At 42.9% G+C, this 20,790-nt stretch overlaps 1 protein-coding gene across 5 annotated transcripts in view; it reads left to right on the top strand.

The window, feature by feature from the left end:
* The window catches only part of LOC139542521 (synaptotagmin-2-like), an 87,596-nt gene that overhangs the window by 59,507 nt on the left and 7,299 nt on the right, over positions 1-20,790 (top strand). For 3 of the 5 annotated variants that reach the window (XM_071348059.1, XM_071348060.1, XM_071348061.1), the window contains exons 2-8: positions 11,413-11,634; positions 12,040-12,200; positions 15,969-16,106; positions 16,763-16,930; positions 19,295-19,462; positions 19,684-19,801; positions 20,436-20,569. In XM_071348059.1, the coding sequence (XP_071204160.1) occupies positions 11,445-11,634; positions 12,040-12,200; positions 15,969-16,106; positions 16,763-16,930; positions 19,295-19,462; positions 19,684-19,801; positions 20,436-20,569 (1,077 nt within the window). In that variant the 5' untranslated portion in view covers positions 11,413-11,444. Of the gene's footprint in view, positions 1-366; positions 564-11,412; positions 11,635-12,039; positions 12,201-15,968; positions 16,107-16,762; positions 16,931-19,294; positions 19,463-19,683; positions 19,802-20,435; positions 20,570-20,790 lie in introns of those variants that run through there. The other 2 variants (XM_071348058.1, XM_071348062.1) reach the window with 2 other exon arrangements.

Raw genomic sequence — 20,790 nt, forward strand, 5'->3', positions numbered from 1 at the left:
GTTTCAAATGCCGCTAGGTTCTTGATGTGGGTTTGACAGTATTACATATTGATTCTCTCGGGTTGCCCTTCAGTGTTGGAGCAGGGCGGCAGAGAGGAGTGCTGCATACAGCACAGGGTGAGCAGCATCGCAAATCAGGAGGCTGAGTAAGTGAGCGAGAGAGAGAGAGCGCTGGAGTGGAGGGAGGGGGTGGAAGATGCGTGGGAGAGGAGAGAGGGAAAAGGAGGGGGGATTCACTCAGTGGGGGAAGCAAAAAAAATGCACAGAGAGAGAGGAGGGAGAAGAGAGAGAGAGATGAGGGAGAGGAGGAGGGGATTGAGAGAAGGAAGGGTGGGGGATGTGAGAGAGAGAGAATGTGTGTGTGTACGTTCATGTGTGTGTGTGTACAGGAGAGTGAGTACTGCTGCAGCAGGAACAGTGAGAGGAAGACTGCAGTTTCTTGGGCTGATGGGCGAGCGATCGAGGGACGTTATTAAGGCACTGTTACATTAACCCTTAAGTGCCTCTCTGGTGAATGGGTTGGCCCATCCATTGTGGATAATAGGATCAAGTAGATTGCTCTGGTAAGGTGTATTCTAACCTTTCTTCCCTGTCTGGCTTTAATTCTTTATGGGGGAATATTGAAGACTATGCAATGGAAAGGAGTGATATTTGTGAAGTGAAACTAAATGCCGCTGTCCAGTGCTGAAACTGTACTGTAGGGAAACTCAGTTGGTGCTGGAGGTTGCACTGTGACTCGATTGATCTGATCTCAGCTTGCATTACACAGTTGGAGAATATTGGTGAAGGGATGTGTATTCTTTGCTTTGCATGTTCTTTTCTAGTGCATACTGTATAACATTTATGACAAGCTTGATCTTACATCTTGTGACATTTGTAGATTCTAAAAGATTGTGAAATTATGTAATTTCCAAACCTCTTAGCTCCTTGTTTTATCTCAGTTTGTACTGTGACCAATTGCAGTTCTGGTTTGGGATATTTTATATATATTTTTAAATATGTTATATTTTGCTTTAGGGACTTTGAATGAACACTATGGTTGTGAATATACAGTAAGTCACTCTCATTGACCATGGCTCATTTAGCCTGGGTGGTTCTGTGTGTAGTGTAGTGGAGTAGCTACCTATTTTCCTGGAACATTTCCAGGAGGCAGCCCTGCTGACAGCTGCTTTGTTTATCCCACCAGCGTCTATTAACACTTCACACTGTCAGGAACCAGGACGTGGTGCAGCTACAAACACACAGCACCCCGCCTAACAAACACCAGTCTATTGCACTGTCTGTACCTGTTCTATGCTAGGGCAGGAGCCTAGGGTGTACCATGTACTCAAATAGACTCTGTGTGTAGGCTAAGACAGGACAGAGGAGGAGCAGATAAGACAGAGGCTGACAGATATGCTGAGCAGTATGGAGAGAGGAGACCGACGAGGGGCCATGGGGGTTTTATGAAGTGCTGTAGGATGCTTAAAAAAAAAAAAATATGTGTAATGTGGGATGTGTAGCCAGCGCAGGCCGGCAGGCAGGCAGAGCTGTGAGGGGACAGTTCCAAGGACAAAGCCCTGGCTATCTGGGGCTGGTCACTTCACACCTCGACAGTGCTGCTGACTCTCATTGTTTGGCTCGGCTCTGCAGCAGTTTGCCCATACATAGTCAGGACAGTAAACTGATGGAGTTCTGCATCAGAACGAAGGATATTGATTATTTCATACAGCTTTTTCATATGAAAATATCACAAAGTGCCTTTGAATCAGGATACATGTATTTGTTGGTAGTTTTATATGTCATTGAGATGAGAGCCGCAAATGTTCATTGTTATTACATGGTCATTTGAATCAAGTGTGTAAGTATTTCCGCCATTCCATCGGAAGTGGAAGTGAAGCGTCTTACGTACTGTAGATTACAGTCTCTGCCCTCCACCAGGCTCTGTGTCCTGAGGTGACTTCCTGAAATGCAAACCAACCAACCACATTGATCCTGTCCCTGGAGACAGAGTCTCAGTCTCTGCTGTTGTACCACTCACACTCAGCTAATCAATTTCAGGGGTCGGAGTGGTCACATGACTATCACAGTATGACACCACATGACAAAGGGTGCCTAAGAATAATTGAAAATGAGTAATTACACAATGATTTATCTAGTGTGTTTTTACGTTCAACTTGTACTTGCAATACATCTCATATGAAAACAAAAAGGCACCCTCGTGGCCTGAAATCCATCATTGACTGAAATCCATAGCACCGGTGAAACAACACCCTTCACTTTCTGATTGCGGCAAAGAATTGCTTTAAAATGATCTAGATTGTGGACTGTTGGATGTTGGAAGATAACGTTCTTCAGCCTCCAACACATTTATATCTCAGCCTGACGAATCCCTTGGTGGCTTTTCAAGTCCACCAGCTTTGGTTTTTGTCAGCCTCCACCATGAATTGACAGCTGGTGTCCCACTAAAATAAACTTAGAATAGAGCCTCATTTGAACTACTCTGTGTGTCCTGTCCTCCTTTCCCACAGTGTACATACAGTGTCCACCGCAGTGTCCATTTTGCTCTCATCTCAAGAGCTCCTGCAGCTGTTTTGTAAAGAAACAGCCCAGTACTGCAAGTGACAGCTTTCAGATACTTGTCGCTTCCCTAATCATTTCCTGGGTGGAACCAATCATGATTTTCGTATTCATTCGTGAGTGATTGCCTATTTTGTATGTGAGTTAATGTGTGTAATTCCTGAGTTGTAATGCATACTTCCTCATTCTTCATGATTCCAGTCCTTTACCCAGCACAGTCTTAAAGGCAAATGTAGAATCGGTTCTTTTAGGTATGGACTTGTTTGCTACGAGAAACGAGGGATAATACCATTTCTCCCTTCACCACGGCTCTAATATACGAACGACTAGCAACAGCAAGCAGATCATGGGAACAAAAATCTTTGAATATTTTAGTTGATACGAGACTAAAGGATGTTTTTCAAAGGCTGAACCCAGAGCATACATTTTTTTATTTGTTCTCTACTAACAATCTCTCAAGGTCCAAATTCAGTTTGCAGATTGCAGAGCTACCAGCTATCAGAGGTAAAAATGAATGCATATGATTAGTATTTGTGACTCTTTCATCTGATACGTCAACCCAACAATAACAACATTTGTGAATGCTCAGCTGTCCACCTTTTCATGCCAGCCAGGTGAAGGTGAGAGAGTGATAGAGGCTGTCTGGCCTCGTGATGTTGTGCTGCCTGCCAGGCAGATGGGTCAGAGAGAGGCAGAGTGGAAGGTCCAGGCCCTGTCATCAATCCCAGCCTTCCGCCAACCGCCATGCTGCTGACAAGGCATTTTCAACACTCTTTAATCTGCAGAGGTGAAAGATAAGCAGCATGCCGCTTTCAATGTGCCGCTTTTAGATCTGCAGATAGCTTTGGGTTGTGTTGTTGTCCGGAAGTTACTCGGGCTAGATAATAAGTCGTATATTTACAGAGTAGAAGGGGACTGAATCTCTCTGCCAATGACAATAAGGGTTAGAGATTTCCAATTATTCTCTTGATTAATAATGTGTTGTCATTATGTTTGGACAACATGGTTATTATTCCAGGTCTCTTAAACATGGTCTCATCAGATTTCCTTTATAAAACGTGACTTGGAATGTCATCCAGTAACTGACACAGAAACCTTGGGTTATCGTTGCAGGAGCATCCATTGTGTTTGCCCTCCATTTTGAAACAAGAGGCTGTTGGGATCCCAATAGATGTCGTCCTATCTGCATTGCTGCAGAAGCCCGGCTCTTTCTCTGTTTTCACTACAGCTTCACATGCAGATTGGCTCACTATCTCTGTGGCAGTATGATTAATCGGCCTATCTGGGGACAGGCTGGGGAATGGGGTTGGGGGAGGGGAAGAGGAAGACATGGGACTATAACCTAGCTGTAAATGATCCCAGCCCAGGCCTCATTCGGCATTCAAACAGCACCCCTGACCCTGAGTATTCTGAACGACCCCTCAGATAATAGCTGAGTCACAATCAGCTGCAGGTAGGAGTTAGCTACCATTGTTTTATCCACGCCAGACAGTTTGTAAATCTTTCCTTTGGGACTGTCAGTACACAATGTTAAATGTTACAGAAAGCTTTCCTTTGGGACTGTCAGGACACAATGTTAAATGTTACAGAAAGCTTTTCTTTGGGACTGTCAGGACACAATGTTAAATGTTACAGAAAGCTTTCCTTTGGGACTGTCAGGACACAATGTTAAATGTTACAGAAAGCTTTTCTTTGGTTCAGTTCAAATAGATCATCCACAAGGCTTTTATTTTACTTGGAAATGGTTTTGTGACAATTGAAGTTGAAGTGACCTGAGGGAAAGAAATTATACAAGCTATCAACCGTGAAAAGACTTGGATTGCACTGTATTGCAGGTGGATTGAACTTTAGCCAGACTGTCAGGTGTCCACAATAAATTTCACAGCTGGGCTTTGTGTTCATGCGTGCGTGCGTGTTTGTTTGTGTGTGTGTGTGTGTGTGACTCCATGTCTCTGTAAATGTCCTCTCCTAGGGGACTGCTCAAGCAGAGCTGATGACAAAGTAGTGGTGATCAATGGCTGTATGAATGTGCAAATGTCACCCTCCCTGGTTATATGGCATTAAGCTGGAGAGATCCCTGTCTGTACAGGAATGGGAGAATTGGGGATGGGGAAGAATGTTCTTACCTACTGTAGGCATTGGTGTGGAAACCTGATAAGCTGAACCCTTTCCAGACCTGGTGCATTACTGAATGTCTTCTTGCTATCAAATATTTGTCTAATGCCCAGAGATTAGATTCCTAATTTCAGATCACAACCCAATGGCATGCTGTATTCCTGATCCTAAACTAATGTACTCTGATGTGGTCTTTGAGACGGGTTAACACTAGTAGACAAGCATGCCTTTGGGTTTGATGAGACAGGGCTAGGGCTGCGATGAGTCAGCTGGATACTGCCGCTCAATGCCTATTCATTTAATTGCAAGCTTTAATTAAAATAAATTACAGTTCCCTAATTGCAGACTAATACACTACTAGACTATTGGGGGCATTCAGTGTGGCACAAGCCCAGAAGGCTCCAGGTCAGAGTCAAACTGCAGGACACCATCTCTACATTGTCTTTAGCCCTTTGAATGTGGGCACTCTACCATTTTGTATGATTTGACCATAGTCTCTTGACATTTTGTATGATTTGACCATAGTCTCTTGACATTTTGTATGATTTGACCATAGTCTCTTGACATTTTGTATGATTTGACCATAGTCTCTTGACATTTTGTATGATTTGACCATAGTCTCTTGACATTCTCTGAAAGCACCCCGAAGCAGTGCATACATGCTTTGCGACTAGTTCCAAACGTATCTGACTCTGTACTCGTTATAGACTGAGCTAAGAGCTCAATAAACCTGCTGTGAGAATGACTGTTGTTTGCTACATAATGGTTGTTGGCTGTGTTAGTAGAAAAGCTACTGTCTAAAGTACACAGCTTTATTTAGATCACATTCCCCTAACATTTTGATTATTGGAGACAGAGAAATTGCTGCTGCAGATAATGTGTAGGAGGTTGCAGTGAAAAATACTGTCAAAGAAAATGGGGCAAACGCTCCAAACATTGAGCTAGCTATGTGAGAGGATTGCCTGTGTCTCTCTCTGACAGATAACACTTCAAATACCACCTTTAGTCATCATCCTCCAAATACAGTGGACATTAATTAAACATAGTGATTTGTGACATATTCAGCAGCCAGCTGTCTTTAAAAGAAACCCAGATAAGTACCAAAGTGTTTCCCACTGTCTCTTGTACTTATTGTACTGTATATTCAGTCCGAAAATATCCTTAATGACTACACTCATGAGACATTTGTGGCAATCTCAACAACCAAATATTTGAAATAACTTAGTTTCAGAGCCAGTCAGTCGGTCCAGATCAGCCTCTTCATCTCTTTCTCCATCAGATGATACATAAGCAGAGGCAGCAGCCATTCTAGTAGTTTCACAGTAATCCTATTAAAACTTGTCCTCAAACTAGGCCATTAAGGCTCTGGGAGCCCCCAGTCCATTTCAGCAGGGGTAAATTGCCTTACCAAGGGAAGTAAAGAGTTTAGGAAACAAATCTGCCCATAATACGTAATTGAAATGGGACCAGAAGCTTTTTCCGCTCAACTTCTCTCAGAGTCAGTTAAGATGCGTGTTAACTCAAGTTGGCCTATTGGCTAACATTCTAATGCAAAAAAAGAAAATCACGAAACGAATCACCTTAAGTAGGCCTATAAGCCTAGTAAGTATAAGAGTTGTTCTATAGGAGGAGGGGCTTAATATGTTTAGAGTGAAGGCTTGGGTACTCAGTCGAATAAAGAAAAAACACAATAGGCTATATCCAAAAAAGGTGTTCTGTTCAACCTTACGTCTGTCTGGCTGGCTCCTAATTGAAGTTAATGTCCCTCTGTTCTTATAGGACTGGGGTGATCAGCTTAAATAGACTCAGGGGAGGGCATCGTCAGGACTCCAGGAGTGAATCAACGTGACTACAGACAATATTTATTTCCATTAGCGTAACCAAGACGCTGATGTTCGTTTATGATGTCGCCGTGCCGTGTCATGTCTTGGAGCAATTCTTTTTTTATTAATTTCTTTGTCAACTTATTGCAATTAATTTGTGCCAACAGTTGCTCTGTGTAATTTGGATGGATATAATTGCTCTGTGTTAAAATGGAAATGACAAATATGTACACCTCTCTAGAAAGTGAACAAATCTAAGGCCAATAAAGGACTATCTAAGTAAAAAGGCTGTCTTGACTGTCTTCACTGCTCAGTACAATTTCCATGTAGCAGTAAGATGTCATTCAAAGGAATGTATAGAATGCAGGCTGGATCATCTGTAGGTCATACCCACCACCCATACAGTCCCAGATGGCAGGCAGAAGGCCGCTGTGCTGCGGGGGGCTAATACTTCCATTGGGGTCATACATTAGATCACCCTGTATCTCACAGAGCCCCCGTCAATGCTGTCAAACCTACCCTAACTGACAACCAACCAATCTAACTGACAACAGCCAACCATCACAACGGCTGACCTTAGCTGAGCTAACAGTCCTTGTGAGTATAACAGCCTTTTCACAATGCCCACCGTCCAATACTTAATTTACCGCCCGGCTGCTCCCAGCATCCCAGCAACATTGCCCCCCAGCCACAGCCCACATGCTCGTATGACCAATTTTCCCTTTACATGAAGTGACCATTTTGAGCTGAATATACAGAGGAATATCAACCAGCTTTGCCATAGTTTAGAATTATGTATTTTCCTTCCAAGTAGAGTAAAGGGGAGTGTAATCAAAATGTTAACTCACGTCCGGACACAGACAGGGCACTAGCAAACAGCTGTGCAGGAGTGGGATGGAGTGGGATGGAGGTGAGGTTGTCAGGGACCAGGGGAAAACAGAGGACGTGTCCATCCGTCTGGCTGTAAGAGTGTGTTAATTAATCATAGTCAGGGAACTTGTTGTTGTGTAATGTAGCAGCTGCACTACTACTGCTCAGTGCTTAGTGCTCTCTGTCCTCAGATTATTTTCTGCCAGGACTGACCGGCGTGCTAATCAGCCCTCTGAGAAACAGAGACGCTATGATGCATATAGATGGAGCTACTAGCAGCCATGGCAGGAAACTCCCTTCAGCATGGATGATGTTGTCACACTGCCAGTGCTGTACTGTAGCATGTTAATCACATCCACTTCCTCCTACACCTCATCAGCATACTGTACATGTATGTTTTTAAGTGTATGTCTTAAGTATGTCACATCATTCACAGACGGCAAAGTAGGATCTCTGTAGCTTTGTGATACACTATGTTTTGGTTTGTTCTATGCCCTTTCTTGACTGGTAGGATAATTAGCTAAGCGCCTTGCCCATGGGTACCTTTGAATGGTTCAGAGGGAACCGTTTGGATTTCTTTGCTATTGACCTGTCTGGCCCATAATTACATTTCACTTTTGTTTAAGCTGGGTAATATGTTAGCTAAGAGAACACCAGAACACACAAGGGAAACACAATGTGGTGTGTTTGCATGCATGTATGTGTGCGTGTGTGAGAGAAAGATAGATAGATATAGAGAGAACTTTCTAGAGTCCATACTGAGGTGTGACTAGAATCTGCTTTATTCATTACTCAAGGGCTTAGAACCCCAAAAGAAAAATGACCTATAAATACTAAAACAAAGTAGTGCAGCAATTAGATTGTAATTACTGTAATGCCTTCTCTCTACCATAGCAAGATACACCCCCATTACTAATGTACATGGTAATGACAATTGAACAGAGTGCCTCTTTATTGAAGTTTTCTGCCTAAGCTAGCTTTGCCGTCATTCGTCAGTGAAACAGAGTAAATATTGAACTGTAGATTATACAACGCTCCAACATTGAGTCTACCCAAACATTGTTGATTTGAAAAAGCCATGTTCCTCTCTGCTTACCGACAGTAATTCCCTTAGCATCCACATCTCAGCTGGTAGTTCGCAAAAATACTGCAAACCACAAATGAGCTGTATAATTTCCTACCTTTTTGTGGTGTGATTATTTGAAGTCAACAACAGTTTCTGAAGAGCTGCTCTTTATTCCAGTCTGTTTATACGCAGATGAAGAATACAGGCTAAGAGCCATTGATTGCCATCCAATTCTGAGGCAGTGTGCTTAGTGATGAGGGCCAGATCATACCAGGAGCCATGTTGCTCAGGGATGTGGAGCACAGCCATTTTGTTTGAAGTTATGAGGAGAAGTAGAGGAGTCCCTAACTAACAGTGAGAAACACACTGACAGATGGGGCTCTACAGATAATGCTGTTTATTGTCACAGATCTGTAGCTAGTTGTTTAGTTAGTACATTTTTAATTTAAAGCAGTGAAAGTAAGTATTTGCAAATGTTTTGTTAATCTGATATGCTGCCTCTAAGGACATGTCTAGATAGAGTAAATGTTTCTTTAGAATTGTGACGGCAAGGTTTAGAAAAGCTCTGTCCAGACCAGTTGTATAGTCAAACAAAATTATTAATGGGAGACTGCATTTCATGTAGTATTTAGACAGCATATTCATGATAAGATATTGACCAGACTATTGTACAAATATAGTTAGGGCATTAAGGCAGAAATTCTAAATATTGATATGTTTGTTTGGCTGTTTATTTGGCTTGTGTTGTAAAGGAGGTATTTCTCATTGAATTTAAAGCCTCCTTCAAAGGGAAAACACCATCTATAATTAATTCACCAGCAGTAAGTGGTAAGAGCTGATCATAAAGCAGGGATAATGACTGCCATGAAGCATTGGACTAACCCTTGTCCTCCGAGCCCTTCCACGGCCTGCCACCTTTCGACAGTAGAAGACATAAAATGCTTCACCGCACCATCTCTCCCAATGTTAATTCAATTCTGCATAGCCTAGTCTGCCATGAGGGTCAAACAGAAGGATAAATCTACCCGCCTTAGAGCCTGGCTGGCTGGTGATTATCACTGGGTTGTTGCTCACACAACCCAAACACACAACACTAAGTCTTCACAGCCAAGAGTTGGACTATGATGACTGTTATTGGCTATGTGTGACACATACCTCATGTTTAACAATGTCTGCCCCCTGATAACAGCCCATCAAACTTTTGGCACATCTGTTTTGTAACAGACATGTTTTGTAACAGACATGCCCCACAGCCAATCAGACGCAGCGTGCTATTTGTAAGAATTTGATTGGGTGGGTTTGCCTACACAGATGGAGGATCCACGCTGTGATTCTCCCAGTGGCTGGATGTCAGCAATTACTATCAATTCTGGGCAGAGCAAGTATAGACAGGTCACCTCCCCTAACACCCCTGGCTTACAGGCTGGCTGAACATTCAAAGTCTTTGATGTTATTTCACATTTACATTTTAGTCATTTATAGCAGACACTCTTATCCTGAGTGACTTGCAGTTATTCATCTTAAGATAGCTAAGTGAGAATCACATATCACAGTCGTAGTAAGTACATTCAAGACTGAAATGTATAGTCCCGTGTTGCTCAGTTGGTAGAGCATGGCGCTTGCAATGCCGGGGTTGTGGGTTAGATTCCCATGGGGGACCATTATGGAAAGTATGAAAATGTATGCACTCACTACTGTAAATCGCTCTGGATTAGAGTGTCTGCTAAATGACTAAAATGTCGTATTTACGATACTCTGTGACCTATCTACTGTATTTCAACAAGATAGAATGTGTTTAAATGGAAGAGCAATGAAATCCAGACCAGTTTCTGCCTCAAGAGTCTTGAGACAGAGCATTTAGGATGAGCAAGATGGAGGAGAAACTATTAGGCGAGATGTCAGGGAAAACACTGTTTACATGGGGTGTGACACAGATAGCATGATGGTACACTATAGCTCCTGTCTGTAGATGGAAAATCTTCCCCAGAGAGAAGATCTGAATGTAATGTGGTCTTCCCCACAATGCAAGTTATTTCTCCAAACCTTCTTAAAAGAAAAAACACTGTAGTGTTTGAATAGATTCCTAACGGACTATTACTGTAGGGTGCTGTATGTGTGTGGGTGAATTTCCCTCCTCACTAACATTTTCTTTTCAAATGAAATGTTGCGGAAATGTGTTTTTAATACAACTACGACTTATGATTCACTTCAAAAATGATTTGTTATCCCCTCATGGTCTTCTTTCGCTTAGCCAATTTAGTAGTTGCAGTCTTTCCACAAGCCATTTGTCTTCTGCAACATCAACTTGCATAACGTCGCAAACATACGTTATTCTAGTGTCATACTACATTCATAACTAGTTCTAGTCCCCCTGAATAATATACAGATGATCCTTTCTGTTGTCAACTTCATTCAATTGTTCACCTGCAGCAATTGAGACAGACAGGATCTTCATCAGTGGAGCGGAGGATTGGCGCTTGAGAAATTAGAAATCCTTTTTGTTTGCCCATATCGCCATTGCTTTAATGGAATCAGATAGAGAAGTCTCCTTTCATTATGTTTGTCATCCTTCACAGCCCCTCTCTGAATCTGATTACAGCTCAATCACTCATCACTTGACACAATTCTGCTCACACTCCGCTGCTGTTTGTCGCAGTTTGACTCCTAGCCCCAATAACAGCTTTGTGACTAAATAACTGTTTTGACCACGCACAGAGCCAGCATCAGAGAATCAAAGCTGTCTTTTGCTGGCTCTGGCACTTAACTTCACACTATTCACACTACTACACTGATTTGGCTCAGGCATTCATGATGCAAAATGCAAAGATAGATACAATGTGCTGCTAAAAGGAGCCACTGTAGTATTACAAATGATGCACCTGAATAGCAACAGCCTTGCTCCAAGATTGTCCAGAATGTTAAGGACCTGTATGTGGCCTTTATGACTCGGTGCTAACAGCCCTCTTTCTCTATTCATAGGGACTGGACTGTGTTTGGTCTAGCTGTCTAGGATGAAGTGGAACCTGTTCAAGAAAAAGCCTGAAGCCATGGTCGGACCTGAGCCCACCGGGGCTGCTGTCTTAACTGTGGCCCCTGGCCCCGTGGCCTCCACCGCAGCTGACAACTCCACAGAGGCTGTCAAGAACGGCGACTTCGACGACATCAAGAATAAGTTCCTCAATGAGATTGACAAAATCCCACGTGAGTACCTGTCTGGTGAGAGGCTGGGCTGGACGTTGCACAGCAACTAACACTCAGACCTGTCCAGATGAGATTTCATTACTTTATTGATAATACTCTAAAAACAATGGCTTTGGAATTAGATCTGTTCTCCCCCTGAAGCCATTGACGTCCCCATTATGCCATTATTCAGAATCGATCAGGTGGTGTTGTTCCTAATGGCATTCTCTAAAAATCGAATTTGCACCAAATCTAATTGTTAACTAAGCTAGGGCCTCTATACTATGACTTTGGCCTCTCATATCAATCAGCAGGGGGAAATCATTGGTTGGTCAAATGTCAAACCGTTCTCTTTTTTTGTTATGTTGTTGTGTGTGTCTGTGTGTGTTGTGTTTGTGTGTGTGTGCGTTTGGGTGTGTATATCAGTGCCGTCATGGGCCATCATCGCCATCGCTGTGGTAGCTGCTACCCTGATTCTCACCTGCTGCTTCTGCATCGTTAAGAAGTGCTGTTGCAAGAAGAAGAAGAACAAGAAGGGCAAGAAAGGGAAGGGTGAAATGGGAATGAAGAACATGAAAGAAGGAGAGGTATGTTCAAACCTGGGGGGGTATTGTCATGAAGGAGGACCCTGCATTTCACACAAACTAACTTTGGCCTACATTGCCTTAAAGCTATAACGACAAGAAAGCTGCAAAGCTTTAAAGATTGTGGATGCTTAACCTGAGGAATATGTACCGAATAATGCATCCCCAAAAAATTATTTTGTTGTGAATGTAATTTGGACCAGACCAAATCGTAAAAGGCATTTTTTTTTTCTAATTGAATAAATAGATAATTCCGACTTGGAAATAATAAATGTATAGTTATAAAACATAAGAAATAAGATGTCAACAAACACTCAACAAAAAGTTGCTCTTTCAGTAGAATATTTGTCAATAGCAACATAGAGGACCTAATGTCCCCTAATTGATAACCACATCACTTAGTAGATGGCATGGTGAAAATAGAGCCATGTCTAGACATTTACAATTTATAGCAATTTAAATATTTTGTAGATAATTTAACCCATCATTGAACTGTCAACTCTCGAGAAAACATTCGCCCTTCCTTCTTCATTTCTTGTTGTTAAATATTGTGTATTTGTCAGAAATGTTTAGTCCTGTTTTCTCTTGTGCATTGGGACCTGGGTAAAAATGACACAGCTGAGCACTTTTGCATGGGGGAATTATACTATTGTGGATGGAATATAAAGCTTACCAATTACATGTAGCACAAACTGCCACGGCAAAATTATCATTCTAAATAGTCCATAGTGGTAATGTGGGGCTAAATGTCTAGTGTGCCATAGATCATTTTATGAAGTACATTATGAGTTAATTTAACATTCAACAACAACAACAGCAATATCCAAGCACTGATGGAATTCATTAAAACACAGTGCCCCTTTAGAGCTCTGAGGGGAGTATGATTATGTTAATGTCTACAGTTACTGTCTCAGTGGGGTTCTAGCAATGTGTCATTTTCCCTTGGCCCTATAGTGTAGTTGTTGACTCTGCCTCTGCTCTAATTTCCCTCTCTGGTGTCTGCTGTGAGTTCAATCTCTTCCTTTCTCTCTGCTCTCCTCTTCCTCCTTCCTGCTTTGTGTCTTATGTGTGCTCCATGTATCTTGACTGTGGTGGACTTCTCTGCCTACGGTAGGTCTGACGGCACGTGGCGCCCCTCTCTGGCCGCTCTGTGTAAGCGCAGACCAGAGCAGGGGGAAAGGTGGGGGTGGGCTGGGCTTGTGGAAGGGGATTGGCGATGATGACAGTGGGTGCTATGGCTTTCTAAGTCTTGCAAGCTTACTGTAGGTGCTGTGGGTGCTTGAGGGTGTAGCTATGGGAGCGATTAAGCTGCTTCGCAAGTCCACTGATTTGATATGCTGCCACACCGACTGCCATGATGATGTCTTGAGTATCCATGGAGGTTGCAATTTGGGTAAAAGATGAAAAAAAAATCCGATATGACCTCTGAAGTGGAAATGTTTGAAATGGTTTTGAAATGAACGTGAAACTCATCCTATGGTTGATGAATGATAACGAGTGCACTGAGGCAACCCAGTAGAGATCACTAACATGCATGTGCAAAGGGTGAGGTTGGCTATTTGTCAAATTATGGGTGAAACTTTACCTCATTGAGATCATTAAACATGTTTCCACAATCGTGTTACCTAATCAAGCACATTATTGTGCATAGTAATCATCACAGAAGTATTTTACAGTAACTATAATACGAGTCTTTTCCATGCTCTGCTTTGAGTGTGAAATTCATATGTCATTTCTACAACCTAAATTCAGCTGTGCAAATATGCTCAGAGATCAAGGTGAGATAAAGTGGTTTGTATCTCTTGACAAAGACCAACCCAAGCCCTTTCAGAAGGTACCATTGAATGGCCACAACTTGACTTGAGAGTAATTATCCTGGATGACCCATGATGCTACTGACCCTTTAGGTTTTAGTCAACGTGTCCTTTCTCCCTGGAGCAGTGGTGTTAGTGGAAAAGAATGGTGGGCCAGAAAGTTTGACCACTGGTTAAAACGTGAGCCGCATTTGACTTCTCGTTAGACAGCATGATTAAAATGTACAACCCAGAGGTAAGTACAGTACACCAATTGACCGCATAGATTTGGATTTCATAACTGAGCTCACAAACCAAAAGTCATCATAGTTATGACAATGGGGGCATACTTTCGGACATACCGTTCGGTATCCTAAAATCCCACTGCATGTATGGTATGATTTAGACTGGAACTCTCCAAAATAGCATGACTTCCCATGGCTGTGCAATTTTCACGTACACAGTTTTTCAGGATTGCGAGGCATGCAATCTTGACTACCAAGATTATTAGTGTTGTTGATACAATCCTTACATGTACAACAGAAGACTATAAGAGACTGGGAACAACTGAGTCATTTCATCTACATTTTGCTCTCTGTAAGGACTACTGTATTCTCCTGCATTGTGTGGCCTGGCATGCTCGAATGCAAAGCATTTACCACAACAAATTTACAGAATGCACTATAAAGAGATGGAGTGTGTGTGTGTGTGTTTGTTTGTGTATTTGTGCGTGCGTGTGTTTGAAGAGAGAATGTGTGTGGGCTTGTATGCTTGTTGTTGGTTAAAAGTATGCTCTGTTAATGTAAGGTATATACAGTATGTAAGGCTGTGTATGCAAGGGTGAATATAGTATGTAGACACAGTGTCTGTGTGAATGTGTTAGTAATCGGGTGGGTGTTTGTGTCTGTGAATGTGTGTTGTGTGTGGATGGGCTGTCTGTGTTTTAGAATACAACGTAGAATGAGCTGCAGACATCCCCGGTTCCTCTTCCAGGGTAAGCTCTGCGGTGAATAGCATGGCCCTACTAATTTACATATGGAGTAGTTTATGTGTCATGCACAATATTTAAAAATGAATATTCAAAAAGGTATGCAAAAAATCCCATAAAAGGTTCAGTAATTCTACCATTTAAAAAATATATATATTTCACCTTTATTTAACCAGGTAGGCCAGTTGAGAACAAGTTCTCATATACCATAGTGTCATGGTTAGCTATTTTGTTAATTGTATGATCATATGAACTGACAATGGGATTTGTAAATGTTACCAATAACTATAGATACTGTACAATACATCTGTAACAAGCATTGTGTATTAGCAGAAGTTATTAGCTCATATCTGCTGTAGATAAGTGTTGCTTTTTCAGTAATTACGATGATTATGTCAGTGGAGGTGTAATCACTGCAGGACATTTTGTGGTATATTTGACTCTTATCACTCTATTGTAGAGTGTTGCTATGGGATAGATTCTCAACGTTTCAGAAGCATGAGTAGTTACAGCGATCACTATCTCAGATCTGATCCAATCTATAGTACATGTATGCCTAAAGGATGCTTTTATCTGATCTATAGGGTGCACAGCATTTGTCCTGCCTGGGGCTACCCCTGTTGCAAACTCTGACTACATATTGACTCTTTTACTTCACATTTTCTTATTTTTTACATTCAGTATATCCCTCTATTTCTCTCTTCTGTCAGTGACTATACAGTAAATAATGAATGATGAATATAGAGTGCAAAAGCAAATGGTGTCACCCAAGGAATAGTGAAATCAAGTCATGTTGCAACTAAGGTCATGTATAAAAAGATGTGCACACTGCACTGGTAACATCTGGGTAAACAAGCGGGGGGGAAGTGGCAGGTAGATGGCTGCAGTGACTAACCAGACTGCTGAAGAAGAACCTATAGGTGCTTTTTACTCTCTCTGTTCAAATTTCTGACGCCCCCTCTGCCCCCTCCTGCCCCCTTGTCATTCTAGAAACAGGACGATGATGATTATGATGAAGATGACGCTGAGACTGGTATGACTGGAGATGAGAAAGAGGAAGAGGTGAAGGAGAAAGAAAAGCTCGGGAAGCTTCAGTACTCCATAGATTATGACTTCCAGGACAACAAGGTGGGTGTTTTGACTTGAGCAGGTGGCTTTCTGACGACCCAGGAGCTTAAATAGACTATTTTACTGTGTTGGGAAAAAGTCCAAAAATAAGCTTCAGTGCACAAACGGCCTAAGCCTTTAGTCCAAGTTAGTTTTCAAAGCAATTGATTTATGCCATTTGGTGAGTGTTTTTTAGCCTCCAGAAAATGCAGCTTTGAATGAATATGTCTTGGTTGGGCAAAAGCCAAGGACAGCAGTAAATGTGACATTTCTGACTCTAAAGGATTGATTCAACCCATCATTGTACAGTTATCCTTTCAGGATAAAATCAGTCAAACTTTTACCAAGACTCCATTCCTTGTTTGTGTTATATAAGCAACATATGATTGGATTTCCTTGACCTGATACGCAGCATTTGCTCCGTCCTCTTACTCTTCTGTGGAGAATCTTCTTTGTTCACTGAGACCTTGAGGACCTCACAACAGACCAAAGCATCGTAACGTGTTATACAAGCATAAAGCAAAGGCTTTCTTTCATCTGTTCAAATAAATATCTGTTCCAAGAACAGAAGGTTAAACTGTAGGTTGTCTCCGGAACTGTGAGTGGACACTTTCTGGGTACATAGTGCATTGAGGCAGATTGACTGACCCCTTTGACCCTTGACCCCTGACCCCCAGCTCACAGTGGGCCTCCTCCAAGCAGCTGATCTCCTCTCCATGGACAGCGGTGGCACCTCTGACCCCTATGTCAAGGTCTACGTCCTCCCAGACAAGAAGAAGCATTTTACCACCAAAGTGCACAAGAAGACACTGAATCCTACCTTCAATGAGACCTTCATCTTCAAGGTAGGCTACTGTACTTTGATCTCTCTCTCTCCTATACCGTATATCAGAATTATAAAGATAAATCTAATAGTCCTAAACTATGGTGGATGACCAGACAATAACTCCTGCCAGACAGCCAGTTACCCAAAGCCTGATGCATCAGCTATGCTTTCTCTCTCATCCGATTCATCTGCTGGACTGATGTCTCAGATAACACCTCATAATGGAGATTCCCCAATCCACTGCAGACTCCCTGCATCTGATACCAGCTAACCTCCACAAGAGTCAGCGCCTTGCATGTGTAGATGCTCAGATGCTTTTACACACATATATGTATTCTTTATAAGAGTAGTCCTCCTTTAAAACAATCTATATTTTTCCCTCATGTTTGTTTAATTAAATGAGGGTAGAAATAAATCCCTATCGTATAAAGCTATCATAAAAATTCCATATATCTGGTAATATCTGAAGTTCAAAGACATTATTAGATGATTTATGAACCATGACTTGCAAGCTATTCTTCAGATATTGTGTAACTACTGTCTAATGTGTACGGTATATATATGACTCTAATTTCAGCAACCAGGAATAGCCTCAAGCATCCCAATGTTAGAATCTAATTAAAGCTACAGTCTGTTCCCAGGTGCTTTCATTAATGTTAATGGGTGTGTGTGTGTGTGTGTGCGCATCTGTGTGCATATGATGGAGAGCAGATGTATAGACTATTCATTAAACTCGATTCTGGCTGGAGAATGTGACTGGAAGAGCTTGGCCAGTGATAAAGCAGAACTTTTGAAGCCTATGAGCTGAGCTGATCTGAACAGGGGATAGGATGGGATTGAGCTGAGCTGATCTGAGCAGGGGATAGGATGGGATTGAGCTGAGCTGATCTGAACAGGGGATAGGATGGGATTGAGCTGAGCTGATCTGAACAGGGGATAGGATGGGATTGAGCTGAGCTGATCTGAGCAGGGGATAGGATGGGATTGAGCTGATCTGATCTGAGCAGGGGATAGGATGGGATTGAGCTGATCTGATCTGAGCAGGGGATAGGATGGGATTGAGCTGAGCTGATCTGAGCAGGGGATAGGATGGGATTGAGCTGAGCTGAGCTGATCTGAACAGGGGATAGGATGGGATTGAGCTGAGCTGATCTGATCTGAGCAGGGGATAGGATGGGATTGAGCTGAGCTGAGCTGATCTGAACAGGGGATAGGATGGGATTGAGCTGAGCTGAGCTGATCTGAACAGGGGATAGGATGGGATTGAGCTGAGCTGATCTGAACAGGGGATAGGATGGGATTGAGCTGAGCTGATCTGAGCAGGGGATAGGATGGGATTGAGCTGAGCTGATCTGAGCAGGGGATAGGATGGGATTGAGCTGAGCTGATCTGAACAGGGGATAGGATGGGATTGAGCTGATCTGAACAGGGGATAGGATGGGATTGAGCTGAGCTGATCTGAGCAGGGGATAGGATGGGATTGAGCTGAGCTGATCTGAACAGGGGATAGGATGGGATTGAGCTGAGCTGATCTGAGCAGGGGATAGGATGGGATTGAGCTGAGCTGATCTGAACAGGGGATAGGATGGGATTGAGCTGAGCTGATCTGAACAGGGGATAGGATGGGATTGAGCTGAGCTGATCTGAACAGGGGATAGGATGGGATTGAGCTGAGCTGATCTGAGCAGGGGATAGGATGGGATTGAGCTGATCTGATCTGAGCAGGGGATAGGATGGGATTGAGCTGAGCTGATCTGAGCAGGGGATAGGATGGGATTGAGCTGAGCTGATCTGAGCAGGGGATAGGATGGGATTGAGCTGAGCTGATCTGAACAGGGGATAGGATGGGATTGAGCTGAGCTGATCTGAGCAGGTGATAGGATGGGATTGCAATCCAGTTAAAGGAGAACGCCACCTCCCTTCCTCTCGTTTGACTGCTGACAGGCTGTACTGTTCGGTTCTGCTGAGTGAGCAGCGCACAATTCAGGCTGGCTCTGGCCCTCTGTTCCTCTTCTCCCACTAATTATTCCCATACGCCCATCACTTCTCTGGGGGCAGAGAGAGCATCAGCTCTCATTGCAGGGAAATACAGCCCAGACCCATTATAGAGATGACCAAAGAGGTCCAAGATACTCTGCCCTCATTTATACACTTCCAAATTGTGAGATTCTTTGGATGCTACATACAGCTATTTGTGCATGTCTGCCTCTCATCATTCAAGGTCAAAGTATGTAGAACAGGTATAAAAAAAAGAAATCTAAAATGGCATTGGCAAACCTGTTCTCAAAGACTCCTTAACACTCTCCTCAGCTAAGCAAAGGTGTTCTTGCTTCAGAGGGTAACATTGATAAAAGATGGTGCTAGTAATGTTGATGTTTTTCAGATTCCATTCCAAGAGATGGGTGGCAAGACTTTGGTCATGCAGGTCTTTGACTTTGACCGCTTCTCTAAGCATGACGTCATTGGAGAGGTGAAACTACCCTTGCACAAACTGGACCTAGCCCAGCCACTGGAGGAGTGGAGGGACCTGGACAGTGCAGAGAAAGAAGAGGTAAATGTGGAGTACCATCTCCCCACTATCATTCAGTCCTTTGAAATATCGTGTTCTGAATATCAGTTCAGAACGATTTTTATCCTCATTGTGTGAATGGTTCCCTTATATAGGTGTCTCTTATGGGCAAGGACATGCATACAATGAACATTGAGGATGAATGTTATTACATTGAATACGTTTTGTTCTCCTCTTTACCCTTTCTCCCATCCCACACGCAGCAAGAGAAGCTGGGAGATATCTGCATCTCTCTGCGCTACGTGCCCACTGCCGGGAAACTCACCATCTGCATCCTGGAGGCCAAGAACCTCAAGAAGATGGACGTGGGAGGACTGTCAGGTAAAATATGGAAAGATAATCACTGTGAACAAAACACTGGAAACAGATGCACTGTGGAGTATAAGCTGTCCCTACCTCCCATATCCTGCTTCCATGTGTTCCCCTTGGTCAAGGACAAGGACATTGTACTGTAAGCACCAGTATTCTACCTCTATTCACACATTACGAAACCCAAATCTGTATTCCCATTAGAGAGCTAATAAAAAAAGAATACAGCTATTTTCAGTGTTTCTTTGTGCATTATAATGTGGTAGAGGCTAAATGTAAATGCTGTAGACTACATTGCAAGCAGCCAATCTCCAGGGCGATTCAGTCTGTGCTCACGTGCTGACTCTGCAGTACTCACCACTCTCCTTTCAGTAGCTCCACTCCCTTCAGCTAAACTGCACTGCAACCATCTGCTGGCGGTTTACTGCATTGCAACCACTGCTGGGTTCCTTTGTATTGTTACTAGAGCCCTGATGGTAATGAAGTATTGTGTTTTAAAGATCGAATTCTGCTGAAACTGTGATAAATGGGCAGGTAGCTAAATCTAGTAAGCTACAAAGAGCCATGTTTGTTAATTATCCCAATAGTGAGTCTGTGACCAGGCTTGTTTTAATACCTGGCTGTGTGTATCACTCGCTCTGTGTAGATCCCTATGTGAAGATCAACTTGATGCAGAACGGCAAGCGTCTGAAGAAGAAGAAGACCACGGTGAAGAAGAACACTCTGAATCCATACTACAACGAGTCCTTCAGCTTTGAGATCCCTATTGAGCAGATGCAGGTAGAGTGTACAGCTGGGAACTAAGCGCCCAAAGACAGACAGACAGACAGACAGACAGACAGACAGACAGACAGACAGACAGACAGACAGACAGACAGACAGACAGACAGACAGACAGACAGACAGACAGACACAGACAGACAGACAGACAGACAGACAGACAGACAGACAGACAGACAGACACCACAGTTTATGGAGACTTCCTCTTAATTACACAGAAT

Source organism: Salvelinus alpinus, chromosome 17 (genome assembly GCF_045679555.1).
Source record: "Salvelinus alpinus chromosome 17, SLU_Salpinus.1, whole genome shotgun sequence".
NCBI lineage: Eukaryota > Metazoa > Chordata > Actinopteri > Salmoniformes > Salmonidae > Salvelinus > Salvelinus alpinus.